This window comes from Eptesicus fuscus, chromosome 22, assembly GCF_027574615.1.
Source record: "Eptesicus fuscus isolate TK198812 chromosome 22, DD_ASM_mEF_20220401, whole genome shotgun sequence".
NCBI lineage: Eukaryota > Metazoa > Chordata > Mammalia > Chiroptera > Vespertilionidae > Eptesicus > Eptesicus fuscus.
The window spans coordinates 5,473,222-5,498,532 of NC_072494.1; the positions used below are offsets into that span (position 1 = coordinate 5,473,222).

The 25,311-nt window shown below is 49.6% G+C and overlaps 1 protein-coding gene across 1 annotated transcript; it reads left to right on the forward strand.

Annotated features, from left to right (window-relative positions):
* The first annotated feature begins 991 nt into the window (after positions 1–991).
* Positions 992–25,104, forward strand: FNDC7 (fibronectin type III domain containing 7). The gene is made up of 12 exons (XM_054711870.1): positions 992–1,054; positions 1,562–1,580; positions 7,199–7,453; positions 8,318–8,578; positions 9,766–10,023; positions 13,280–13,534; positions 15,182–15,439; positions 16,193–16,447; positions 18,032–18,286; positions 19,997–20,257; positions 22,496–22,525; positions 25,054–25,104. The coding sequence occupies exons 1-12, from the start codon at positions 992–994 to the stop codon at positions 25,083–25,085; spliced, it is 2,202 nt and encodes a 733-aa protein (XP_054567845.1). The 3' UTR covers positions 25,086–25,104.
* Positions 25,105–25,311: the final 207 nt, after the last annotated feature.

The following is a 25,311-nucleotide window of genomic DNA, read 5'->3' on the forward strand; positions in this document are numbered from 1 at the left end:
AAACAAAAATCAATAAATATATAATATATATATATTTTTTTAAAAGAGCCTGAACTACGTACGGAAGAGGGCTCTGGAAATAACAGGTATTGGAACTGCAGGGTGGAACTGGGGATGGATGAACTGACTCCGCTCATCCAGGACCTCCCGCCGGCTCTCCCAGCTCAGCGACGTGCGCCCGCCCCTTCATCCTTATTTATTTATTTTTTGAGATATAAGTGACTTGCAGCACGTGTAAGTCTGAGGTGCGCACCGTGTTGGTTTGACACATTTACGTATCACAGTGTGATGACTACAGTAGCATCAGCTAAACACCTCCACATCACCGCATGATCACTTCTGTGTGGAGGCTGGCTAAGATCTGGCCTCTTCCCTTTATAAAGCGGTATCGTGGATGGACTCACTGGGCCATGCGTTGGATCTCAGGACTTATTCATCTGCCACTTGTGAGTTCGTATCCCTCAGCAATCCCTCCCTGTGCCCCGGCCCAGCCCCCTGCCCTGCCATCTTCCATAGTGAAGTTCGGCAGCAAATTGCCCTGGACGGCAGGCTGATCACTCCCTACAGAGACAAGAGCAACAACCCAGGTGAAAAGGGGTAAATAAAGCCGGTCAGGAGCTCACGTTGAAAACGGTCATCCGGCTATCTCAATAATTCTCTGCGCAGCTTTGTAACATTTCTATGTAGAAGCAAATGTTGTTTGAAGAGAAAAGGAGAGCATTCTGCGTATTACCTTCAAACCCAGGTCACAGCCGCTTTTCGGCTGGCGTGGCGTGGCTTTCTTCAACTCTCTTTTTTTCAGTCTTTGCAGTACCTGTCCCTGCCCGTCTCCAGGCCCCAGTTACAGGTCAGCACGCCAAGGGGCGGAGCTACTTGCCAGGTTCTGTTCCAGCATCGGGGCCCTACATCCCAGGGACCCACAGTGCCTCCTGGGGACCAAGGAGGACCCCATCACTCCGTCGTGTGCCCTGTGAGTGCCGTGTCCAACACCATGGACGGTGGGCCCAAGAAAGCTTTGGTTTTGATTGGATTCAGTCTTCTCTGCCTTAAAATGGTGAGCTGATCATTCTGAGCTACCTGCAACTATTTAGAGGGGGGAAAAAAAGAAGTTCATTACCTGTCTCTTTTAGGGCCCAGGGGGTGAGGAGGAAGAAATGGAAATACTCTTGAACCATACTAAGATTGTGTATGTTTGTGTGTTTGAAATGTGATGCCATTTACTAGCGAAAGAAAACAAAATTATCATTGTATTTTAAGAACAAAGATTTCTGAAAAATCTGTCAGTAGCTACGGGCTTAGTTCAATAGGCAGATTCAGGGAGAGAAAAAATGAAATAGTAACGTGACCCGTCTCCAGCCTCTAAATGCTATTTAGGATTGCTTTGTGGTAGGTTTGAGTGTGCGGAAGCGACTTGTGCAAATGAACACGCTGTCTGGAGCGAAAGATGGCTCACATCGTGTGTAAAATGTGATGAACGAATTACCCCTTTGATTGATGTTTTTACATTTCCCCAAATGGTGTTTTTCTTTATGGTTCTAATTTTCCCAACTTTCCTTTTCAGGTTGCTTCAGCAAAAACAGGTACAGTTTTCTAAAATGCAAGCTCCCCCTCCCCATGTTCGATGTGAATTTTCATTGTGCATTCTTGGCTACCCTGAAATGTAAAGCCTTTCCCAGAAAAAAGTATTCGACATTTTCTGAACACTTAACATGGTCTGTGAGCGGAGCTGGTAAGGCAAATACATGGATCAAACTTAAAAAGTAAGTCCTCGCCCTAGCTGGTTGGGCTCAGTGGATAGAGCGTTGGCCTTCGGACTGAAGGGTCCTGGGTTTGATTCCTGTCAAGGGCCCATGCCCAGATTGTGGGCTCGATCCCCAGTAGGGGAGTGTGCAGGAGGCAGTTAATCAATGATTCTCTCTCATCAGTGATGTTTCTATCTCTCTCTCCCCTCTCCCTTCCTCTCTGAAATGAATTAAAAAATATTTTTTTTAAAAATAAGTCGTCAAAAAAAATACAAAAGAACAAAGATAAGTCCTCTTAAGATGTTCTTATTGAGTACTAAGAGGTATAGAGTCATGAGTAAAATATTACAAAACCATTATTTCAGTCAAAAAAACGAAATGTCAGTCATAAATAGTGAGGAGTCTAATTTATATAACTTCTTATTTGTCTTCTGAGGAATTAGAGCAGAAAACTAGAAATGTTTTTTAATTAAAATCTTAAGATTCTCCACTTTTTTTCCACTTTAATAAAAAATACTTTACACTTCTAATATTGCATCCTTAAAATAGAGACAATGGTAACGTGGAGCTGGAAAAAGGCTTAAAAAAAACCCCACTGTTTTATTACCTTTAAAAAAAAAAAATGACTGAAGGCATGGATAATTTCCCTAAAGGCCTCTTCTAGCTCGTACATTCTAGAAATCTAAGTCCCCAGAATGGAAATTTATATTCAGTGGGATTTAGATGACTGGAGGGATCTTAAAATATCGATTATATCACCAGTAAATTCTCACACCAATTCAACATAAGAATAATTTTGATTTATCTTATTATTTTAAAAAATACGTTTTTATTGATTTTTAGAGAACAAGGAAAGGAGAGAGATAGAAAGATAGAAACATAGACGAGAGAGAACCATCCCTCAGCTGCCAGACCACAACCCAGGCAAGATGCCATGATCAGGAATTGATCCGGTGACCCCCTGGTTCATGGGTCAACACTCAACCATTGAGCCACACCGGCCGGGCAAGAACAATTTTAACTTATTGTTTTATCTATACCCTAGTAAAGGAAGTATAAAGGAGGCAGTTTCAAATTTGATATTAGACATATGGCTGAGCCATAAAATGCATGCATATACAATAGGTTTTTAAAAACTATTTTATGCTTTCTTCTTATTCACTCATTCTTGAGAAACCTTCTGAAATGATCAGAAAGTTATGAGAAGGACTGTCTAGCCATATACAGAGTGACTGTGTTATAATCGCTTTGAGTGGACAAACCATAGGGCTGCTGCCTCTTGGAGATCCCAGGACACACTCACGGAGACCCCGGAATGAGGCACTTTTTAGGTCCCTCACTACTAGGGGGGCCGGCCGGGGTCCTGATGGTGGCCGGCGTCCGTTGACTCGTCCTGGCTTTTGTTCAGGTGGGGGTGTGTTCTCGACTGGGCAGGCGGTTTCCATTCGGATGTGTGTCTCCGCGGGCTCTGGCGTCAGCTGTTAGTGATCTGTCTGGCCCCGGGGCCATGCGGGCTCCCTTAGCCCCTGAGCTGGGAGAATAGAAGGCACAGCTGCTGAGCATCCGGGCTCTCTTCTGACTCACGGGAATGGCTGACAAACGTCTTCTCTCCCATCAGCGCGCCCGCGGGCCAAACAGAACCGACACAGAGGGAAGGGCTGCTGGTGTGTGGAGCCTGCCCTCCCACGCCGGCTGCCCTTCTCTCTCTTTTTTTTTTTTTTAATATATTTTATTGATTTTTTTACAGAGAGGAAGGGAGAGGGACAGAGAGCCCGAAACATCGATGAGAGAAACATCTACCAGCTGCCCCCTGCACACCCCCCACCGGGGATGTGCCCGCAACCAAGGTACATGCCCTTGACCGGAATCAAACCTGGGACCCTTCAGTCCGCAGACCGACGCTCTATCCACTGAGCCAAACCGGCTTCGGCAGGCTGCCCTTCTCTTTCAGGGGGCAGGACAGAGGTGCTGATCGTTTGTTGCTGTGCCTGTTCGGATCCTGCCCTACAACCAAGTGAAAAATGGGCACATCAGGCAGCCTGTCTCTCCAGCCTGCGCTGGCCCCCGACTCCCCAGAATCGCGCCTTCCCTGGTACCTCTCCATGGCACTGCCACGAGGACTGGCTTTTCCAAACCCAGAATTCACTCACCCTGATACACACACACACACACACACACACACACACACACACATGCACACACACGCACACACACGCACACACACACACACACACACACGCGCGCGCGCCCTTCCTACCTTTCAAAGTCCCCTTACATACACTCTTTCCCTTCATCTTTATAGCCGTCATGAGATGTAGGCATTTAAATATGTAGGTATCTATGCTAATAAAAGGGTAATATGCTAATTAGACCAGACAGCCGGACGACCTTCCAGACATCATTCCGGATGACCTTCTGGACAAAGCCGCGGCTGCGAGGGCCGAGCCCCTTGCACGAATCTCACGCATTGGGCCTCTAGTTATTAATATTCCACATTCTCCAGGGAGAAAATGGAGACTCGAAGAGGTGAAATGACTCATACATGTTCACAAGCAAAAGTAAATGGCTCAGCCCTGGACGGTGCACTTAGTGGTTAGAGCGTCGGCCCGAGCACCGAAGGGTCTCACATTCGAGTCCCTGTCAAGGGCATGTACCTGGGTTGTGGTTCGATCCCTGCCCCTGATCAGGATGCGTGCAGGAGGCAAGCGGTCGATGGGTCTCTCTCACATCGATGCTTCTCTCTCTCTCTCTCTCCCATCCCCTCCCCTCCCTCCCTTCCACTCTCTCTCTGAAAACCAATGGAGGAAATATCCTCATGTGAAGATTAAAAAAAAAAAAGTAAAAAGCTCAAACCCAGCGTTCCCAAATCCAAACCTTTGCTGTTTCCCACCACCCGGCCCTGAGCTTCGCTCGCTGAGACCCGCTTCCTGTGTGACTCCCCCTGGGCAGATGAGCCGCTGCCGGCTCAGCTCAGCAGGTTTTGTGGAGGCTTCGGGCCCTGGACAGGCTGCAGGGAATTCGTCTCCGACCGACTAGTTGTTTATCTTCCTCTCCAGCCTCTCTCCGTGGAGGCGCGCTCAGGCCTCCTGTGTCTGAGTGGCTAATGTGGTGGCCATTTTCCCAGGAAGCTATTCCATCCCCAGGAGCAAGGCTGGCTGACGTGGAAGATAAACTCTGGGGACAAAGGAGACAGAAGGGGCTGAGAGACGCCACAAATGCAGAGGAAAGACAGCAGATTACACAGGACCAGGAACTTGGGGAGCGGGTATGGGGTGTGGGTATGGGAGGGATGAAAGGGGGCGTCCCTCTTTGGAATCTCAGAGGGCAGGTGGGGGAGGGTGAGCCGGTGGGAAGAGATCAACCAAAAACCTTGTGTGCATAGATGCATCACCCATGGGCACAGACAATAGGATGGTGAGGGCCTGGGCAGGGGTGCGGGGAGGCTAGAAGAGGTCAATGGGGAGAAAAAAGGGGACATGTGTAATACTTTCACAATAAAGATTTAAAAACCCCTGGCTGGTTTGGCTCGGTGGATAGAGCATCAGCCTGTGGACTGAAGGGTCCCAGGTTTGATTCCCACCAGGGTACATGCCTGGGTTGTGCACTTGATCCCCAGTAGGGGGCGTGCAGGAGGGAGCCGACCCATGATTCTCTCTCATCACTGATGTTTCTATCTCTCTCTCCTTCTCCTTCCTCTCTGAAATCAATAAATATATTTTAAAAAAAAAAGAAAAGAAAAGAAAGAGGAAGTCCTTGCTGGGACTTTCTATGCTGTAGGCGGGGGCGGGGGGGGGCGCGTTTGAGGGGAACGGGGACATGGCGCTTCCTGCAGAGTCAGCTTCTGCTGGCAAATGGCTGGGATGGGCAGGCAACACCCCCTCTCCCCCGCCCCCCACCCGGGCCTGAAGAACCATCATCATTTTCTGCCGATGGCAGAGGGGCCAGGCCTGGGTGACGTTCAAGGAATGCCTGGCCCGCGCACAGTGCGGACTTTGTTCACCCTGCGGCACGGCTGCTCCTGAGACGGGCCAAGGCCGGCTCTCTGGGCTGTTGGTGCGGAAAGAGAGGGTGTCTGTGCCACGCACACACGGGGGCTTGGCAGGCGGGGGCGGCCGGGGGAGGGGGTGACACTGGCAAGCCACACACTTGGCCCGTGTCTACTCCTCCTCTTCTTTGCCCTCTGGCTACGTTTTGCCTTTTCCTTTGGAGTTTGGCATGTAGTGATTTTCACCCAGCAAATATTTGCTCCACGTTACACGGAAAAGGCCAGGCGCCTGTTTCAAACCAGCTGTTTTCATTTGACCTTTTCTTCCAGTTGGATCAACATCCGGGGCATTTTTTGTGCCTGTGGGATTTTTGCAAAAGTAGCAAATCTGATGACCATGCTGTGTCTCCCACCCCGTGCTGGAAGTCTAGGAATGCCTTGTATGAGCTTGTGACATAAACAGTCATAGCTCCCTGGCTAACCATGGCCAGGCCTAAGGGAGGAGGGACAGGGCAGCCTGAGGCAGGTATTGTGATAGAGAAAGGGTGAATCAAGTTGATTTTTATTTTATATAAAACAACCTGAAAATGGTCCCATTAGAATAATATGAAAGAAAATACGATGGCGTGGTTATACAATAAAACTCAATTCTCCCTGCTTCCTCTATTAGATTACATGCAGGAATGGAGACTCGGCCAAGGCAGAGGTGGAGAGGGAAGTGGACTCTCGCTGGACTTGGTGGAGAGTAGTCATGGGCTGGGGGTGGAGATAGTGGCAAAGCAGGCTGGGAAATTACCAGGACGCCAAACTAGAGTAGAATCTTCTGGAATAAAGCCCCTCAAAGACCCTCTCCCTCCTCTCAGAGATCTTTCCCCACAATCATTCCCTACTCTTATTTCACTCTTAAAAATACAGAAAGTGCAAACCATCCCAGAGGAAAGTGGGAAAAATCTCTTTGAAATCTCATTCCTGATTGGAAGGTTTGAGCTTTCTGGCTCTCTGCTGGAAAGTAGCTTTGCCTTTATTTTTCTCTGTTTCTTCTTTATTTTTTTAAAAATACATTTTTATTGCTTTCAGAGAGGAAGGGAGAGGAAGAGAGAGATGGAAACATCAATGATGAGAGAGAATCACTGATCGGCTGCCTCTTGCATGCCTCACACTGAGGATTGAGCCCGCAACCTGGGCATGTGCCCTTGACTGGGAATTGAACCCTGACCTCCTGGTTCATAGGTTGACGCTCAACCACTGAGCCACGAGGGCCAGGCTGTTTCTCCTGCTCCTCCTCCTGCTCCTGCTCCTCCTCCTGTTCCTGCTCCTCTTCCTCCTCCTCCTCCTTCTTCAACTGGAAAGTCAGGGCAGAGTCTGTGTCTGAAGGATGATGCAAAAATGGTGTAGTTTGCCAAGTAAAATGATGAAGGAAGTCATTCTTATAGGTGTCCTAGCTAACGGTCAACTTCAAAATCTCTTTCAGCTCCTGAAATACCCACCATTGACCAGGCATACTCAAAAATCAGCAACAGTATCACTGTGGAATGGGCTACAGTGCCAGGCGCCACCAGTTACCTCCTCGCGGCCAAAGATGGGGACACTGTCATTGAAACCACGGTGGCCAGTTCCCCGGGCACTGTGACGGGCCTGAAGGCTGCCACCTTGTACCAGATCACCGTCAGATCCATCAGCGCCGCTGGCAGAAGCCAGGCATCACCTCCAAAGCAGGCAAAGACAGGTAGCTGGACGCCCCGCCTCCTCCATCGCTCGTGACCTGGATCAGTTACACTGACGCTGTGATGGCGTGATGCGATGGCGTGATGCGATGGCGTGATGCGATGGCGTGATGCGATGGCATGATGGGATGGCGTGATGCGATGGCATGATGGGATGGCGTGATGCAATTCTGTGTGGCGTGAGTGCCTATGATTCAGGGCCCAGAAGTAAAAGCCACCAAATGACGTCTTTTGGAAATGTGGCTATCTGCGGAGAAGGTGGCATTTAAACTCCAGATGCTTTGGAAAATAAGCATTCCTGGGCATCTTTAAAAGCATCCCTGCTTGTAAATCTCTGAAAAAGGGATTTCTATTTTTAACCTGTTATCCATCAAGATCAGGGAGAACAAAGGACACTTTGACTTACTCGGAATAAAAGCATTGGTGGAGTTTGTCATCAGCATAACTTAAAATAGATTTGAAAGTTGCACCTACGCGTATTTCTGACAGGTTGTCGGGGTAGTAAAATAGAACGAATCATTCTATACCCCACGGACTTATGCGATGCTTACAGGGATGTTTTATTTAATGTCTCACCATCCTCCAGCTTCAAGTAATGCCGAATATTAGAATTTCTCTGTTCCCCATTCCTGGGATGAACTATTTGTAATGAATACACATTTAAATAGCAATTCTTATGTTTTTATTTAAATGGCAATTCTTTTTTCTAACAGCAATTCTTCATGAAACTCTGCCTTGAATCTTTTTTGAAGAGCAAATCATTATTTCCTAACATGGCCTATCCACCTCAGACTACTTCCTCCTAAATCAGAATTCTCCTGGACCAAACCTTTGTAATGCAAACACACATGTTTCTGCCTTTGCAGTGCTGGCCGCTCCGGTTCTGGAGGTGAGCTCTCCAAGTTCAGACTCTATTCTCGTGCAGTGGGGAGCCGTGTACATGGCCACCGGGTTCTCCGTGTCCCTCATGCGAGCCAATGGTCTGGGTAGAATATGGAAGGAGAATACCACAAACACCACCCTGACGTTCACCAGTTTAGACGCCGGGACTCTCTACACCATCAAGGCCTACGCGTGGAATGCCAACGGGACCCCTGGGGATGACTCCACCTGCAACCAGAGAACAGGTGAGACTTCCCAGCTCGCCCCAAGCTCCTTGGTGGTTAACGGAGGGGCCGTGCCTGGGAGCCATCCAGCGCTGTGTTCAGTGAAGAGCGGAGAGCAGCTGGCAGCAGCTATTCGAATGTATGATGAGTTTATTTATAGTTCCCTGCCTGTGCCCCTGGGCAGTTTAAATGCTTGCTGCATGAACAAAGAAATGCTCATTTCAGAGCAGATGCAACTAGTTAAGATGACGTCATGGGATGGGCCCTAATCCAGTATGACTCATGTCCTCATAAAAAGAGGGAAGTTTGGACCCAGACATACACACGCAGGGAGAATGCCACATGAACCCCAGGGCCACCGTCTACAAGCCGAGGAGAAAGGCCTGGAACGCAGCCTTTTTCGCCGGAAGGAACCCACCCTGCCAACACCTTGACTTCAGGCCTCTCGTGGCCAGGACTGCGAGGCAATACATCTCTGTTGTTTAAGCCACTTTTTAAAAAATATATATTTTTGCCCTAACCGGTTTGGCTCAGTGGATAGAGCGTCGGCCTTCGAACTGGGGGGTTCCGGGTTTGATTCCGGTCAAGGGCATGTACCTTGGTTGCGGGCACATCCCCAGTGTGGAGTGTGCAGGAGGCAGCTCATCAGTGCTTCTCTCTCATCGATGTTTCTAACTCTCTATCCCTCTCCCTTCCTCTCTGTAAAAAATCAATAAAATATATTTAAATAAATAATAAAAAAATATATTTTTATTGATTTCAGAGAGGAGGGAGGGAGAGAGAGATAGAAACATCTATGATGAGAGAGAATCATTGGTCAGCTGCCTAATCCCCTACTGGGGATCGAGCCTGAAACCTGGGCATGTGCCCTGATTGGGAATTGAACCGTGACCTCCTGGTTCACAGATCGACGCTCAACCACTGAGCCACGCCGGCGGGCTGTTTAAGCCACTTTGTTACAGCAGCCCCAGCAAAGTCAGGCTAAATCCAAAATCTCTAAAACTTAAAACCCGGGGAAATGAACAAAGAGAAAGGCTTTGGGAAACCAGTCACCCCTCGCACACGGCTCTCCCTGCCCCCCAGCCTGGGGTAGACGCTCCTCCTGCCACTCTCTGGCCCCCATCCTCCCATCTAAGCACTTGTTAGGCCAAATCTTACTCGGGTTCTTGCAGCTTCTGCCGAATCTTAACTGTTTCTCAAAAATGCAGGTCCCCGGGCTCCTGCCGACATTCAAGTCTCTTTCGACAGCGGGGCTCTGACCGCGTCGGTTTCCTGGGCCCCCACGGAAGGAGCCTCCAACTACACGGCGCTGGCTCGCAGCGCCTCCTCCCAGCTGAGCTGCAGCACGGCCGCCAGCGGCTGCACCATCGCCGCCCTGCGCTGCGGGACCGAGTACCTGATTTCCGTGTCGGCCAGGAACGATGCCGGGTCCAGCAGGTCGGCGTCAGCGGTGACCCTGAAAACCAGTACGTAACGGCCCTGGCCGGTTTGGCTCAGTAGTTAGAGCGTCGGCCCACAGACCAAAGGGTCTCGGGTTCGATTCCGGTCAAGGACATGTACCTGGGTTGCAGGCCCCATCCCGGTCCAGGTTGGGGCACGTGCAGGAGGCAACCAATCAATGTGTCTTTTTCACATCAATGTTTCTCTCTCTCTCTCTCTCCTCCCTCCCTCTCTTCCATTCTCTCTAAAAAATCAATGGGAAAATATCCTTGGGTGAGGATTAACAAAACAAAAACAAAACACACCCCAAAAAATAAAAAACCGATACGTAACCAAGAGCGAGGTCACTGTGGGGCTGGCGAGCCAAGGTGACCGCCATGCGGACACAGGTGAAGTGACAGGAGAGCTGGTCCAAAGGAAAGCCTGGGGTTGGACGTGCCGATGCGGTTGAGTAACGTGGACGCGAAACCACATACTGGGCATCGGGAGAAGCGCGTCTTTGAAGAGAGGAGGCCCGGCTCCCAGCCCAGATCGTCCCCTCGCTTCGTTCCCGTCTCACCTGCCAGGCCGCACGGTTCCTACGACCAGTGAGTCGTGCTCGGCTCTGACCGTGCCGCACAGATGGCGGCCTCTTCCTGGCATCGCCTTTCACAGACCCAGGCTTGGGGGTGCCCCTTTTTAAGATAAAGAAGGGCTGTCCGTCGTTCTGAATAGGTGTCCAGCTATCTTCCCGTTTTCGTTCTTATCGAAGACGTGAGGCATACAGATGCGGAGGTTTGCTCCTCTATCGAGAAAGAGCTATGTGTCTGGGGGCGGGAACTAACACCTGGTGAAGACCTACAGTGTCCCAGGCATTCCAACTACATCCTTTTATTTAATTCTCAACGAGGTAGGTTCTGTTATCTCCTTTTCAGATAAGAAAATGGAAGCTCAGAGAAGTTAGGTAATTTTTCCAAGGGCTCAGTGATGTTCAGTTCCGGCACCATCTGGAATTCAAGCCCGAGTTTGCCTGATTTGACGAATCTAAGCCAAAGGAAATGTAGCTAACTGCAAGAATGTCCACTTTACCCCAAATTCAGAATGACGTCATTCTAAACGTAAAGGTTTCTGAGCAGGGAGGAAGAGAGCCGCCACCAAGCCGGCACACTCATTTTCAGGGGGGAACCTAGAGCCATCCCTTCAGGTCATGAATAAATAAAATAATAATGAAAGTGTGTTAAATAAAATCATGATTATGTTAAAGTCGCTGTTAACAAGTTGGTGACTTGGCTTCTCTTTGAACAACTCTAATTCAATGTGGATGGCGCATTGGAAATGATTAGGAGGAGCTAAGAGAGGGAGAGAGCGGAAACACACTTTCACTTTTCTTTTGGCCAAAATGACTAACGCCCAGGGGAAGGGGAGAGGACCCGCTGTGTGTCCTCTAGGCCTTTTAGAAAACACAGAGCTGTTCCTTTGGCCACCTACATGCGAATCTACAGGAAAGGTGATATGGCAGACATATCAAGGGGATGGGCACTGTTGAGAAAGGAACGCCCCACAGATGCCACCAGGAAACACTGGCAGAGTCTACAGTGTCAGCCGGCACGCAGCGGGCATTGTTATAAACAAACAAGTTAAGGGTAAGATTCTTGCCAAGAGAATGAAGGTACGGATTGAGCATATTAAACACACGAAGAGCTGAGACAGCTTCCTGAAAGGTGTACAGGAAAATGATCAGAAAAAGAAGGAAGCCAGCCTCCTCCTTCCAGAGAAACGCTGTGAGGACCAATGGAAAGGGACCTGAGCTGCTGGAACCCTTCCCTGTGAATTCATGGCATGATGAGTGGAAAATAATCTACACTAATAAAAGAGTAAGATGCAAATTGACCGTACCTTTGTGACGACCACTAGCCAATCAGGAGTGAGTATGCAAATTAACCCAACAAAGATGGTGGGTTAATTTGCATATGCAGACACTGAGTGGCCGGGGGCGGGGCTGGATGCTTCCATCATTGCCATGGCGACTATGCAGGCATTCCGTACTGCCCCAGCTGCTCTGGGCCTCTGGGCAGCATGGGAAGGTGGAAAGGTGGCTCCGGGCCGGAGCAAAGGCAGTGCAGGGAGCCAGGGGAAGGAAGGCCCATTCTTGCACAAATCTTCGTGCATCAGGCCTCTAGTAATAGTCATAAAAGACCTCTGTCTTGATAAAAATGTTTCTCTTAATTAAGTAGAAGTGTGGTGTCCCCTCCTCCCAAAATATTTAAATAAAATTTTGTGTCCTAAAAAAAAAGAAAGAAAGAAAAGAAACACACTTTGCAAAGCCCAGCAGTTCTGAGTTAGTCCTCTAATGCAAATGAGAACCAGCCAGTGTTTTCCTTCTTGGCTGCATGGTAACAGCATCCGGAGAGCTTTTATAAAGTCCAGAACCCAGGCCCCACTGAAGACCAGTGAAATCGAGTGGCTGGGAATGGAGACTGGATATGAATAATTCGTAAAAGCTCCCCAGTCGGTTCTAACATGCTCCAGGGTAAAGTGTCACGGACATAGCCCCCCACACTCATCAGCCCAGGAGGCACCACTGTACTTTGTATACAACACTACATGATCATGGGAACGGCCTTGTCTTATCAGAGAACTTGACTTATATAGAGAACTATATTTAGAAAGTTCTACATGATTCCTGAGGCTAAGAATCGTGTAATATATTTTAGGAAGATTTCCATTAGAGATGACTAAAGTTTTAAAAGCTTAGCCTGGCCAATGTGGCTCAGTGGTTGAGCATCAACCCATGAACCAAGAAGTCACGGTTTGATTCCTGGTCAGGGCACATGCCCAGAGTTCCGGGCTCAATCCCCAGTAGAGGGCATGCAGGAGGCAGCTGATCAATGATTCTCTCTCATCATTGATTTTCTATCTCTCTCTCCCTATCCCATCCTCTCTCTGAAATCAATTAAAAGTATTTTTTTAAAAATAAAATAAAATTTTGAAAGCTTAGAGCTTGAAAGAATGAGCTGAAGCTTAGAGCTTGAAAGAATGAACTTCAGTTGAATTCATTCCTTCAGAAGACTTCATTCTGTGCTGATCCTGGCATTGTCTTAACACATATCGAACAATCCGTGACTGTCTCCAACACAGTCTTAGCATGGATGGGGTGAGATAAATGTTAGGGCGTGTGAGAATGTCTCGTTGGCTTGCACATACTGTTCAATGTATTCCTTGTTCACAGCCTCCGGTATCGGGGACAGTTGCAAAGAAGCAAAGTCAACTTCTCACACCTGTTTATGGTTCATCACTTCCTAGTTGCTTGTGCACCCGGAGGAGTGACGATCCAAGAAGGCCCCCCTGGCCGCCTGTCTGTGTCTTGGTCCAATGTGGACCTGGGTGATTACTACGTGGCCTTTGTGAAGAGTGATGACGGCTTGGAAGTTCACTGCAACACATCCCTCACCCAGTGCGACTTCCCATCTGAATGTGGCTTCACTTACTTCATCAGCGTTTTTGCCTACAACAAGGCAGGGCAGAGCCCTTTGGGCGATGTGTTCAATTACACCACAGGTAAGTCGCCCTTGACGCTGCTTGTAAAGGGGGATCCGAGTCCACTACACGTCGCAGTAAAATGGATCACCTGTTGACTAGCCCCCCTGGGGGCTACGCTAGGGCCAAGAACGGAAAGTGAATCTCTCCTTTCACATTCTTCCCAGGCTAGGAAGTTTTGGCTCCCTGGACCAAAGCTTGACCAGAATGCAAGGGTTTGGAGTGAAAAGAGGGGAAAGAATGTAGTTGTTCAACCCCGCTCTGAAAATTTGACCCCTGCACCAAGGTGTTCAGCTCTTGTGCTAGATGTCCAAGGAGATGCAATCCTTATGTCTCAGGAATTCCTTCCTCCCCCCCAAAGCAGGAAACAGAGATGCAAAGATGCTACATAGTGTGGAGGGCTTTGCAGAGGGACACCTGGGTTCAGGTCCTAACCTAACCCCCAGCTTATCTGTAAAATGGGGACAATGATGTCTACCTTGCTAGTTCCTCCGTATCCCCCACTGCCAAATGGGACAAATAATACATAACGAGAAGATGAGTATGAAATGTCTTTGCACGTGACAAGGCGCAATGCAAGCATGTTTATTAGCATCATTATTCCTGGTACTATCATTAACCTCCTCCACTAGGCTTGCATCTTCTTCCGGGGCAGGGATTGTGTTTTATTTATCTCTTCATCCTCAATGCTTGTCAGAGTGTGGTTGGCTCGATATGGGAGATGCTCGATTTTTGAAGAATGAATGGAGTGAGCGACTTAAAACTAGTCAACTATATTTGCAGATAAGAACACTACAATATCATTATGTAGAAAACGATCCTAGCTGGGTTGCAATACATTTTACCAGGGTGAGGGGAATCAGATCACCGCTGCCTTGGAATTTGGAGAAAGAGGCCTCAAGAGTGCAGGAGCGTCTTCCAGAGGGAGTGACCTTGAACTGGATCTTTAAGGACAGGTGGCAGGTGGGAGGGGCACGAGCATTCCAGAGACACTCCAAGCTGAGTTAATGGAGGGTTTCTTCTAAAATCTGCTCATAGGATGCTGCTGCCTGCCCTCCTCCGCCCCCCAGCGTTATCTGTTTCAGAGCCTAGAGAGGCCGATGGGGTGGAGCAGTTGGACTGAGTCTGGTTTGTCAGACAGAAGAGGGGGATGGCATTCCAGCAGCCGGCTCAGCGGTCTTTGGGGCACAGGGAAATGAGAGCACGTGTGTGGTGGGGGGTCCAGGAGTCTGGAGGGGCAGCTGAACAGCAGACTGGGTACAGCTCATAATGCACTTGAACATCACGCTTAGAGGATTCATCCTCCATGTAGCGGGTCTTAGGCCACGCTTGGAGCTGGAAGGTCTAGGACAGTGGTCGGCAAACTGCGGCTCGCGAGCCACATGCGGCTCTTTGGCCCCTTGAGCGTGGCTCTTCCACAAAATACCACGGCCTGGGCGAGTCTATTTTGAAGAAGTGGCATTAGAAGAAGTTTAAGTTTAAAAAATTTGGCTCTCAAAAGACATTTCAATCGTTGTACTGTTGATATTTGGCTCTGTGGACTAATGAGTTTGCCGACCACTGGTCTAGGAGGGTCTTGCAATAATTGAGGGCAGCGACAGAGTCGTGCACGGGGAGGTCAGGGTCTGCTCCTGCACTGACCTGCACCCTCTCTGTGTCTGCGCCCAGCTCCCTGTTGTCCTAGCGACATTAACCCCGTGTTGGTGTCCAGCGACAGAGTGGAGATGGTCTGGTCTCCCGTCCGGGGCGCCGAACTTTATGAAACCAGGGCAGCCGACGGGTTCAACGTGGTGGAGTGCAACGACACGGCCCCCGCGTGTACCCTGTCTGCTCTGGAGTGCGACACCAGGTACAACGTCACCGTGCATTCCTTCAGCGAAGCCCGGGGCAGCAACACCTCCTGTGCGTCCCGATTCGTCACCACCGGTACGATCCGCTACCCCTCCGCTCGCTGACCCTGCCCGCCCCGGTGGTGTGGCCCAGGGTGGGCCTCCAGCAAGAGCCACAGAGAGGCTGACTCCCACGGCCGCTCCTGTGCGACCACTGGGGCTCGTCTTACCGAGGGGAGGCCGAGAGAGGGTGGAAGAGGGGAGCTGGGGAAAAAGAAAACGAAAGAGGAGACCCTGGGGATGGTGGATGGTTTTGCCTGTCAGCCATTCACTTCCCCTACCTTTGGGGCTCCTGCCTGTATTCCCACCATGAGGGTTCAGACCGCACATGTTTGTCTCAATTACTTTTTTAAAAAATAGGTTTTTATCGATTATAGAGAGGAAGTGAGAGGGAGAGAGAGAGAGAGAGAAACATCATCGATCAGCTGCCTCCTGCACGCCCCCTGCTGGGGATCAAGCCCACAACTTGGGCATGACCGGGAATCGAACCCTGACCTCCTGGTCCATGGGTCAACGCTCAACCACTGGGCCGCACCAGCCAAGCTCAATTCCTTTTGCTTTTGGAGTCCCAAACGTAGCATTTTCCAGTTAGTCGGATGCTCTAGGAACCCCAAACCATCTGTCAATGGCGCCAAGGTTTGCACACAGAGACTGTGAATTTGGGCTGCACGCCGGGGATGGCTGAGAGGGACCCCGATCTCATTGGGGGGAGGAAGGGGGTTTGAGAGCAAAGGGCACACGGGGTATTGCTGACTCTCCCTGTCTCAGTGAATAACCTGAACTCTCTCAGCTCCCTGCAGCCCCGAAATACAAAGCCTTTCGAAGGACGCCCTCTCCGTGACCCACGTGCACTGGACATCCAGGAACCAGGCCGCCACCTACACCGTGACGGCGCGGGGCGCGGAGGGGCTGTACCGGTGCAGCAGCTCCGGCCAGGCCTGCGCCCTGGGCGGCCTGCCCTGCGGCTCCGTGTTCTCCGTCACCGCGGTGGCCGAGACGCAGGCGGGACGGAGCCTGCCCAGCTACAGTGTCCCGCTGGAGACAGGTACGCGGCAGCCCCCGGCCGGCACCCGGCATCGGTGGGGTCCCGAGGAACTGTCTTAAGACATGAACTATTTTACCTGATCGGCCCTACGTGTGACAGAGACACAGGAAACGCAGAGGCCTTTCCAGGAGCCCCAGTCTTGCCCTGGCAGGGTGGCTCAGTTGGTTGGAGCGTCGTCCCAATATGCCAAGGTTGTGGGTTCAATCCCCCGTCAGGGCCCAGACAGGAATCAATCAGTGAATGCATAGATAGGTGGATCAATAAGCTGATCTCTCTCTCTCTCTCTCTCTCTCTCTCTCTCTCTAATCAATTAAAAAAGCCCCAGTCTTATAAAGCTTTCACCATTTGAACACAGGCTCTATAAAAACATCGGAGACTCTAATACACTCATGCATTGACATCAAAGGGGAATACATTGACTCTGCAAGAACACTTATTTGAAGTCCTATTCCCCCGTGACACAATCTACCAAAACAACTAACAAGTGACCAGATGAGCTGGGTTATTAGTTACCTCTTTGGCTCAGCCCTCTTGAGTCTTTGCGTTTCCTAACATGTAAAGGAGGGTAATGGCTTCCTGGAGTGGTCGGGAATATTAATTAATCCTGCAAAGCTCTCCACATAGTACCTGCTGCATAGTAAGAGCTGGATGAGAGAAAGCAGTTATTGCTTCTTGTATTGTGTGTGAGCAAAATTTAGCAAGCTACTTAAAGCCTTTGGACATTATTTTCTCTTATATACAACAGCTGATGGCACTTTGGACTATAAAAAGTTGGAACGTAAAAAGCTGTGGAATAGAGACAATGCCAAGTACACCGGGAAGTTTCTAGAGATTTCTATATTCTATACAATGGGTCCCTACGAAAATTGAGACTTGGCTGTGGTATTCTTAGGTTGTTAGGAATATTTCAAGCTTTTATATCCGTTATATCCTATGAAATGCATGATAAATGAAGAATACATTTAATTACAAATGCTCTGAAATGTTATATTGGGAGGAGGGGTGCAGGCAGCTGCTGCTTTGAAATTTGCAACTGAAATTGTTAATGCTGGGGGGCAATGAAGCATTTTCTTATTCTGAAAAAAAAAAGGGGGGGACCTCGTATTACCCACAGCCAGTTAATGCATAATAATCTGGCCACTCAGTGCGTGTGTGTGTGTGTGTGTGTGTGTGTGTGTGTGTATTAGAGGCCTGGTGCATGAATTCATGCATGGGTGGGGTCCGGCCAGCCTGACCAGGGGGAGAGGACATGGGCGGTTGGCCGGCTGGCCTGCCGGTCCAACTCCTGGTCGAGGGGACAATTTGCATATTAGCCTTTTATTATATAGGATATACACTGGGTGGCTAGGTTATTATGCGTTCAGAGATCATCATCATCTCGCCACTCAGTGTATATATTCAGTTGATGTTAACTGATGCCTCAGAGGACATGAGAGTTTGCTTGACAAAAGGACGTTTTCATGAAATGGAAGGTTTGAGGAATGTAGGCTATTGGATGAAACACAGGCTGAATACCATACCCTTTGATGCTAGGTCATTTTCCACAAATCACCCTCCGTTATGTTCTCTTTTTCCTCGTGTCAGTGCCCTGCTGTCCAGCCGGCCTGACGGTGACTCAGGTCACCCAGTCAGTGGTCAACGTGAGCTGGACTGTTGGGACCGGGGCCCTCACCTACGTGACCGTCCTGGCGTCCCGCACGGGACAGTCTCAGTGTCACACCCACCAAAACCACTGCCTCCTGGGATGCGTCACGTGCGGCGTCAATTACACAGTGGCCTTAAAAGCAATTAGCGCCACCGGGCTGACGGCAGACTGCGCCTACCAACGCTACGCCTCTAGTAAGTGGATCCTCAACCCAGCTCTACGGCATCCATAAGGGCCTTGACTATCGATCTGGAGTCCAGGCGTAAGCCTTCCTTCTCACATAGAAAGACGCCGTTTCTCCTGGGAAAGAGCTCCCTGACCAGCTAGTCGTGTCTGCCGCAGGGCCGGGGACAGGAGAGTTGAGATATAATTTTGCCAGCCCAGGGGTCGGAGCACAAGTCTGCAGAGAGGAGTCTAACGCCACGGCTTCGTATAAGCTGTGCTGCCTTATCTTCCCTGGTTCTGCTTCCACATTGGGAAGAGGAATGGGAATAATCAGAACGAGAAAGCCTATATAACGTGCTACAAACACGTAAGGTGGTTTATACCGTCTTCTGGCCCATTGCTTTTCCTTAGATTTGCTGCCTAAGTTCTCACCCTGATCTCTACTTCTGGGAATATGGCCCTTTGCTTAGCTTCACACTCCTTCCCGCCACCCCGCACCCCCAATTTTTTTTTAAAGAATAAATCCAGCCCAGCCGGCGTGGCTCAGTGGTTGAACATCGACCTATGAACCAAGAAGTCGCCGTTTGATCCCCGGTCAGGGCATATGCCTGGGTTGCGGACTCGATCCCCAGTGGGGGGCATGCAGGAGGCAGCTGATCAATGATTCTCTCACATCATTGATGTTTCTATTTCTCTCTCTCCCTCTCCCTTCCTCTCTGAAATCAATGAAAATATTTTTTTTTTAAAAAAAGAAGAAATCAAATGAGCCTGATTATCTATAACTGAATTTTTCTTCTTATTACACAACAACATCTTTAGTTTAGTTACCGAGGAATCCACTATTTGGTGCCCTGCTTGACACCCGATGTGTGATCCGCTCCAGGCGTTTGGAAAAGAGGGAACAAGCGCCTCATTGGCTAGCCCGGGGGAAGTGTGACCCGCAGAGCTGGTCACAGAGCTGCTCACCGGCCTGTGGAGTGAGCGACTGCTCCCCTGGCCTCGCTCAGCTCAGCACCATAGGCCTTTTCCGTCAGAGCTGAAGGCAGCCAATGATGTTTCAATCCAGTCCCACGGAAAGCATCTGAAACGAGGGCAGTAGGAAGGCTCTTGACAAGGACTCTGTGCCTTTGACTTAGAACTTCGGACTCACCTACACCTCGTATCGGCCAGGGGTGACTTTTGGACTCACCATGGTGCTCTCTTAAAGATTCATGCCCCTGGTGATGGACAAAAGAAAAGAAAATCCACACACATGGATGTCTCCTCTTGTCTGTTTTTCTCTCTTCTTCTTCTTTTTTTTTTTAATGTATTTTATTGATTTTTTTACAGAGAGGAAGGGAGAGGGATAGAGAGAAACATCGATGAGAGAGAAACATCGATCAGCTGCCTCCTGCACACTCCCCACTGGGGATGTGCCTGCAACCAAGGTACATGCCCTTGACCGGAACCGAACCTGGGACCCTTGAGTCCGCAGGCCGATGCTCTATCCACTGAGCCAAACCGGTCAGGGCTCTCTCTTCTTTCTTACAGTCTAGTGCATTTACTTAACTGTTTTTACACATGGATCTCTAACCACGTGGCCCACCGTGGGAAGAACTCAGTACCTCTTCAAATCTTGCTCTTGTCACATGCCCCTTAGCATAAGCTGCTTGTACGGTTTCCCCGTAGCAATAAAGGCCACGTGTGTGCGATGGGGGAATAAGCGGGGTGTGTGTGTGTGTCTCTTTGTCCCCCTTCAGGTGCCTGCTGCCCGCTGGGGGTGAAACTGTACAGGCTGGGCCCTAATGGCATCCGGGTCGGCTGGCGAGCCGCGCGGGGCTCCGCCAACTACAGCACTGACCTCCACGGCTCCAAAGGCGTTTTCACCTGCTCCCCCAGCGCCGGCCTCAGCTTCTGCGACGTCCCGGAGATACCCTGCGGGGACGTGTATACCGTGATGGTCTCGCCGGTGGCGGAGACAGGACTGAAGCTCACCTTCTGTCCCAAAAAAATATATTCAGGTAGAGCAAGTTAGGTAGGACTCGACTTGAAACGAACCCTCAGCACGATCTGTGAAGGAAGACGCAGGGCCACTCACCCTTCCCTGCGGGAGAGAAGGTCAAAGAGGGTATGATGCCCCGGCCGGCATGGCTCAGTTGGCTGAGCATCGACCCGTGAACCAGGAGCTCATGGTTCGATTCCCCGGCCAGGGCACCTACCCGGGTTGCGGGCTCGATGCCCAGTGTGGGGCGTGCAGGAGGCAGCCGATGTCTCTCTCTCTCTCTCTCTCTCTCTCTCTCTCTCTCTCTCTCTTTCTCTCTCTCTCTCTCTCCTTCTTCCTTCCTCTCTCTGTAAAATACATTTTAAAACATAATTAACAAGAGGGTATGCCATTTCCACATCCTGCAGGCAGACGCTGGCACCTGGGAACCCCTGGCTTCTTGGGAATTGTGATGCTTCGTTGTTATTTGATTGGGAGACGCTCCGTCTCCCCTCCTCCTCTCTCCTTCAGGAAAAGGACCGGATGTTCGGATGTTCGCTGCTTAAATAGTAAAGGCGATTTTTAAACGAGTTCCTGCTTTCAGATTTGGGGACAGGTTTTTATTTTTTAACACAGTCTTAGAGATAACGATAGACACCCTGGAACGTTGGACATTAAGACAGTTTAACTTTTCGTTGTACAGGTTCAGTCTTGTGACTGAAGAAGAGTTGGGGGATCAGAAAAAAAAAACACACGAATTTCTAAGTCCTAAGCTGGGCTTGGCAGTGTGTGATCACAAATCCGAACAGTGAGCAAGTGCCATCTCACGGTTCCCTGCCCCGTGTTCCAGCCCCTCCCTCCTGCTACCATGCCCAGGCAGACTCATATACTTTTCATAAACTTCTAAAAAAAAAAAAGAAAGAAAGAAAGAAAAAAGAAAAGAGATGATGAAGCCTTCGAACACAGGAAGAGGAGTCAATCTTGGCTCAGCGATCTTCGCTGAGAAGCAGAATCTGAAATGTCCAATTCCGTGGAGGTGACAGAGGCTCGGGAGGGCTCCGGGGATGGAGCCCGGCCAGGCTCTCGGCAGGGGGCGTCCTCCCTGTCCTTGGCTGTCATGCTCCGATTCCCTATTTTTTCATTATCTTGTCCACAGGACGTGCTGGCCCAAAGCAGGGCCCTCTGGGAAGTGACAGGATTAGGTTGCTGGGGTGGGGATGTGCCCTGAGGAGGAAGAGCTTCCAGCTCATCACAGGATTTCATTATAGCTGCATAAAGTTTTACAGTCTATCGAGTGTTTTACTTTATTATTTATTTATTTTTTGTTAATCCTCACCGGAGGATATTTTTCCATTAATTTTTTGAGAGAGTGGAAGGGTAAGGGAGAGACAGACAGAGAGAACCAGGGATGTGAGAAGACACATCGATGGCTGCCTCCTGTACGTGCCCCGACTGGGGCTGGGATGGAGCCTGCACCTGAGGTACGTGCCCTTGACCAGAATTGAAACCGGGACCCTTCAGTCCTCTGGCTGACGCTCTATCCACTGACCCAAACTGGCTAGGGCTCTACCAAGTGTTTTAAAATGTGTCAAGTATTTTCACATTCAATATCTCAATGCTGTTTCCCTGGTAAAAACCATGCATTTGGGGGACATTTTTTGGTGTTGTTTTTAGTGTTTTTTTTTTTTCTTCTTCAGTGTCAGTGATGCGTTACTCTGATAATTAGGACAATATTGTAAATGATAATAATGACTAATAGCTATTGACTATGTGCTGCAACTATTATAAGGGTTTAGATGTATTAATTGATTTTTATAATAACCCTATGAAGTTGGCATTCTTCTCCTTACCCCTTATAGGTAAACTGAGGCACCGAGTAGTTAAGTGACTTGCCCAAGGTCAGACTGCTAGTAGTTATCTCCTTCTCCTATCACCCAGATTGGTTCTCATTCGTTCTTTTTAAAAATATATATTTTTTTATTGATTTTAGAGCAGAAGGGAGAGGGAGAGAGAGATAGAAACATCAATGATGAGAATCATTGATCAGTTGCCTCCTGCACGCCCCCTACTGGGGATCCAGCCTGCAACCCGGGCATGGGGCTAGACCAGGGATCGAACCGTGACTTCCTGGTTCATAGGTCGATGTTCAACCACCGAGACACGTCGGCTGGGCACTCATTCATTCTTTGGTTTACTTTCCCTTTATTCTTTCTTAAGTTGTATCACCTTAAACATATCAATAAGTATATGTGAAATGCCGTGTTTTTATTTATTGCAGTCACCTGCTCTGGAAGTACACTTGGAATGGGTAAGTCATTTTTCTCATGGATGAAATAGAAGGGGACTTTCTCGTTGCCTTTTAGGGCGACAATGAAGTCAGGATCAAAGCTGACTCTTCAATTAATCAGGGAGACAAATGCTAGGGTGTCTGCTTCCCGTGTGCATGGACGGATGAGCCCAGGGGCGGAAAAGGGGTGCTGAGAGGGAGACTGGGATCAAGATAGCGCTCTCTGCCTCCTTGGATGTGCTCTGGGCTGATCCCGTCGAGGCCACTCTGGGCGCCCCATGGAGGCCACCGTGGGGCCAGGCTGTGGAGATGACCACACAGAGCCATGCGTGCCAACCCAGTCTGTGGCATGTGCTACTTCAGGAGAAATGCGTGCCACGCTCTTCGAGGGGCGGCTTGGTTTGGGGCCTCAGGACTCCCATCTCCAGGGGAGTGATATAAACCCCAGACCGCAGACAGGACCTGCGTGCATGTGCACATATGCCCAGTCGGACATGGCTGACTTCAGAGCATGTGAGTAGAAATGAGGTCTTCCCACCAGCAAGCCCCACCCGGCTGCCCCCAGTCTGGGCCAGCTTCCCATCCGACCCCCGTCCACGGGCAGGGATCGGGGCCGAGTCTCTCTCTCCCCGTCACCTGCTCTCTGCCTCCGCTCCCAGCCCAGTGCTCCTCTGAGCTCAGCAGGGCACCGCGGGCCTGGAACAAGCACAGTCCCTGTGACTGTTTAAAGGGTTTCTCCTTCCGGTGGCTGCAGGGAAACAGGCCTCACTTATTAAAAACCAGCTGTGAAAACTTCTACATTATTAAAAAACGGCTTTTAAAGAGCTCCCCAGGTGCTAATGACCTAGTCTTCAGGGAAGGGTCTATGGGCCTAGGTCTGCATTCTTGGAAACTATTTCCATGATTACACGTTGTTTTGTGTGTGTTTTTTCTGTTAATCCTCACCCGAGGATTTTTCCATTGATTTTTTAGAGAGAGTGGAAGGGAGGGAAGAGGAGAGAGAGAGACAGAGACAGACAGAGAGAGATACACACACACATTGATATGAGAGAGAAACATCGATCAGTTGCCTCCCCTACGCGCCCCTGACCGGTAATCGAACCTGCAAACTAGGTACGTGCCCTGGCCTGGAACTGAAGCTGCAGCCTTTTGGCGTATGGGATGATGCTTCAACCAACTGAGCCACCAGGCCAGGGCTCAACAGCATAAATGGATCTTTTAAAAAAGACAGAGCTGGGTTCAAATCCTGCCCCTATCACTTGCCCTTAGGCAAGTTGCTTCAATGATCTCCCAGCCTAGGTTTCCTCATCTGAAAATTGGAATGAATCATCGCCTTGTAAGATGTTACGAGGATGAAGTGAGATGTAAACTGTTGGACATAAGACCCATAATCAGCACTGGATAAATGATCGTTACTGGTATTATTAACTCAGGGTCAGCTTAAGCTCCTGTCACACTTTGTATGTGTCATCTAACGTGCTACGTCTGAGGTATTTACATTTTCGCTGTGGTCCTCAGGATACCTTTGTTGGTTCCCAACCGTGGTCCCAGGGCCCACAGCATGGCAACCTCTGGGACCTTCTTAGAGGTGCGGTTTCCAGGTTCCTCCATAGACCTACTGAACCGGAATTCCTGAGATGGGGGCCCAGCAAGCTTTGTTTTAATGAGCCTGCCAAGTGACCCTAAGGCACGCTAAGGTGTGAGAACCAAGGTCTAATTCAAGGAGGCTGCTTTGATGCTGGAAATGTGGTGCGGGTTGGAGGGAGAGGCAGAACCATCCATTCGAGGGGACAGCTTTCACCCGAGGTAGACTCAGCGCTGCGCCTGCCATCACGCGGTGGTCCGTGGTCTCAGCGCCCCGCTGTGTCAGCGTCTCCTACTCATCCCAGGGAGCTTGGGGGGACGTTTCCTCTTCACAACTCCCTGGCTTACGTGTTCTCTACACAATGTTCTCCCTGAACCACTGACGCTCTGGAGCTCCCTGAGCTCACAGTGCTGGCCTGCAGTGGAGAGGGAGGTTCTTCCCTCTGCGTTTGCAGTCTGAGCTCTGAGCTCAGAGAGGCTCTTCTCTGGGAGCGTTCGTTTCATGAAGCCGGGCCCAGGCGCCCTGCTTAGTTACACTCCGCCAGTCGGTTTCTTCTTGCCCTTTTCTTTTTTAAAAAAAAAAAAAATATATATATTTATATATATATATATATTTTATTGATTTTTTTATAGAGAGGAAGGGAGAGGGATCGAGAGCTAGAAACATTGATGAGAGAGAAACATCGATCAGCTGCCTCCTGCACACCCCCTACTGGGGATGTGCCCGCAACCAAGGTGCATGCCCTTGACCCGACTTTTCAGTCCGCAGGCCGACGCTCTATTCACTGAGCCAAACCAGTTTTGGCTTGCCCTTTTCTTAATTGCTGGTTCCTCCTCCCTGTGAAAGAACATTTCAGATCCAAACACTGATCTAAGCCTCAGAGCCGTTTGAGGGCTTTTTAATGTAAGAAAACATCTGCCTACCTCACGCATCGTGTGGCTCCCCCCTCCCTTGTCGCCCTCAGTGATTTACAGAGGGAAGAGGAACGCGGAGTGACAGAGCCAGGCGCGATGACGACAACGGAGACTTGACCGAGTGAGTAGTTTGAATCGGCGTGGTGTGACTCCAAGGCACAGTGTTGTGTCTTTGGTTTTCAAAGTTCTCCCCCACGTGTTTTGCAGGATTGTCTCAAACGTTAGCGTGATTAGAGATGGACAAGCTCTATTAGCCTACACGATGCATCGAGCATAGGACAAGCTCTTTAGAAGAACAGCTCTTGACT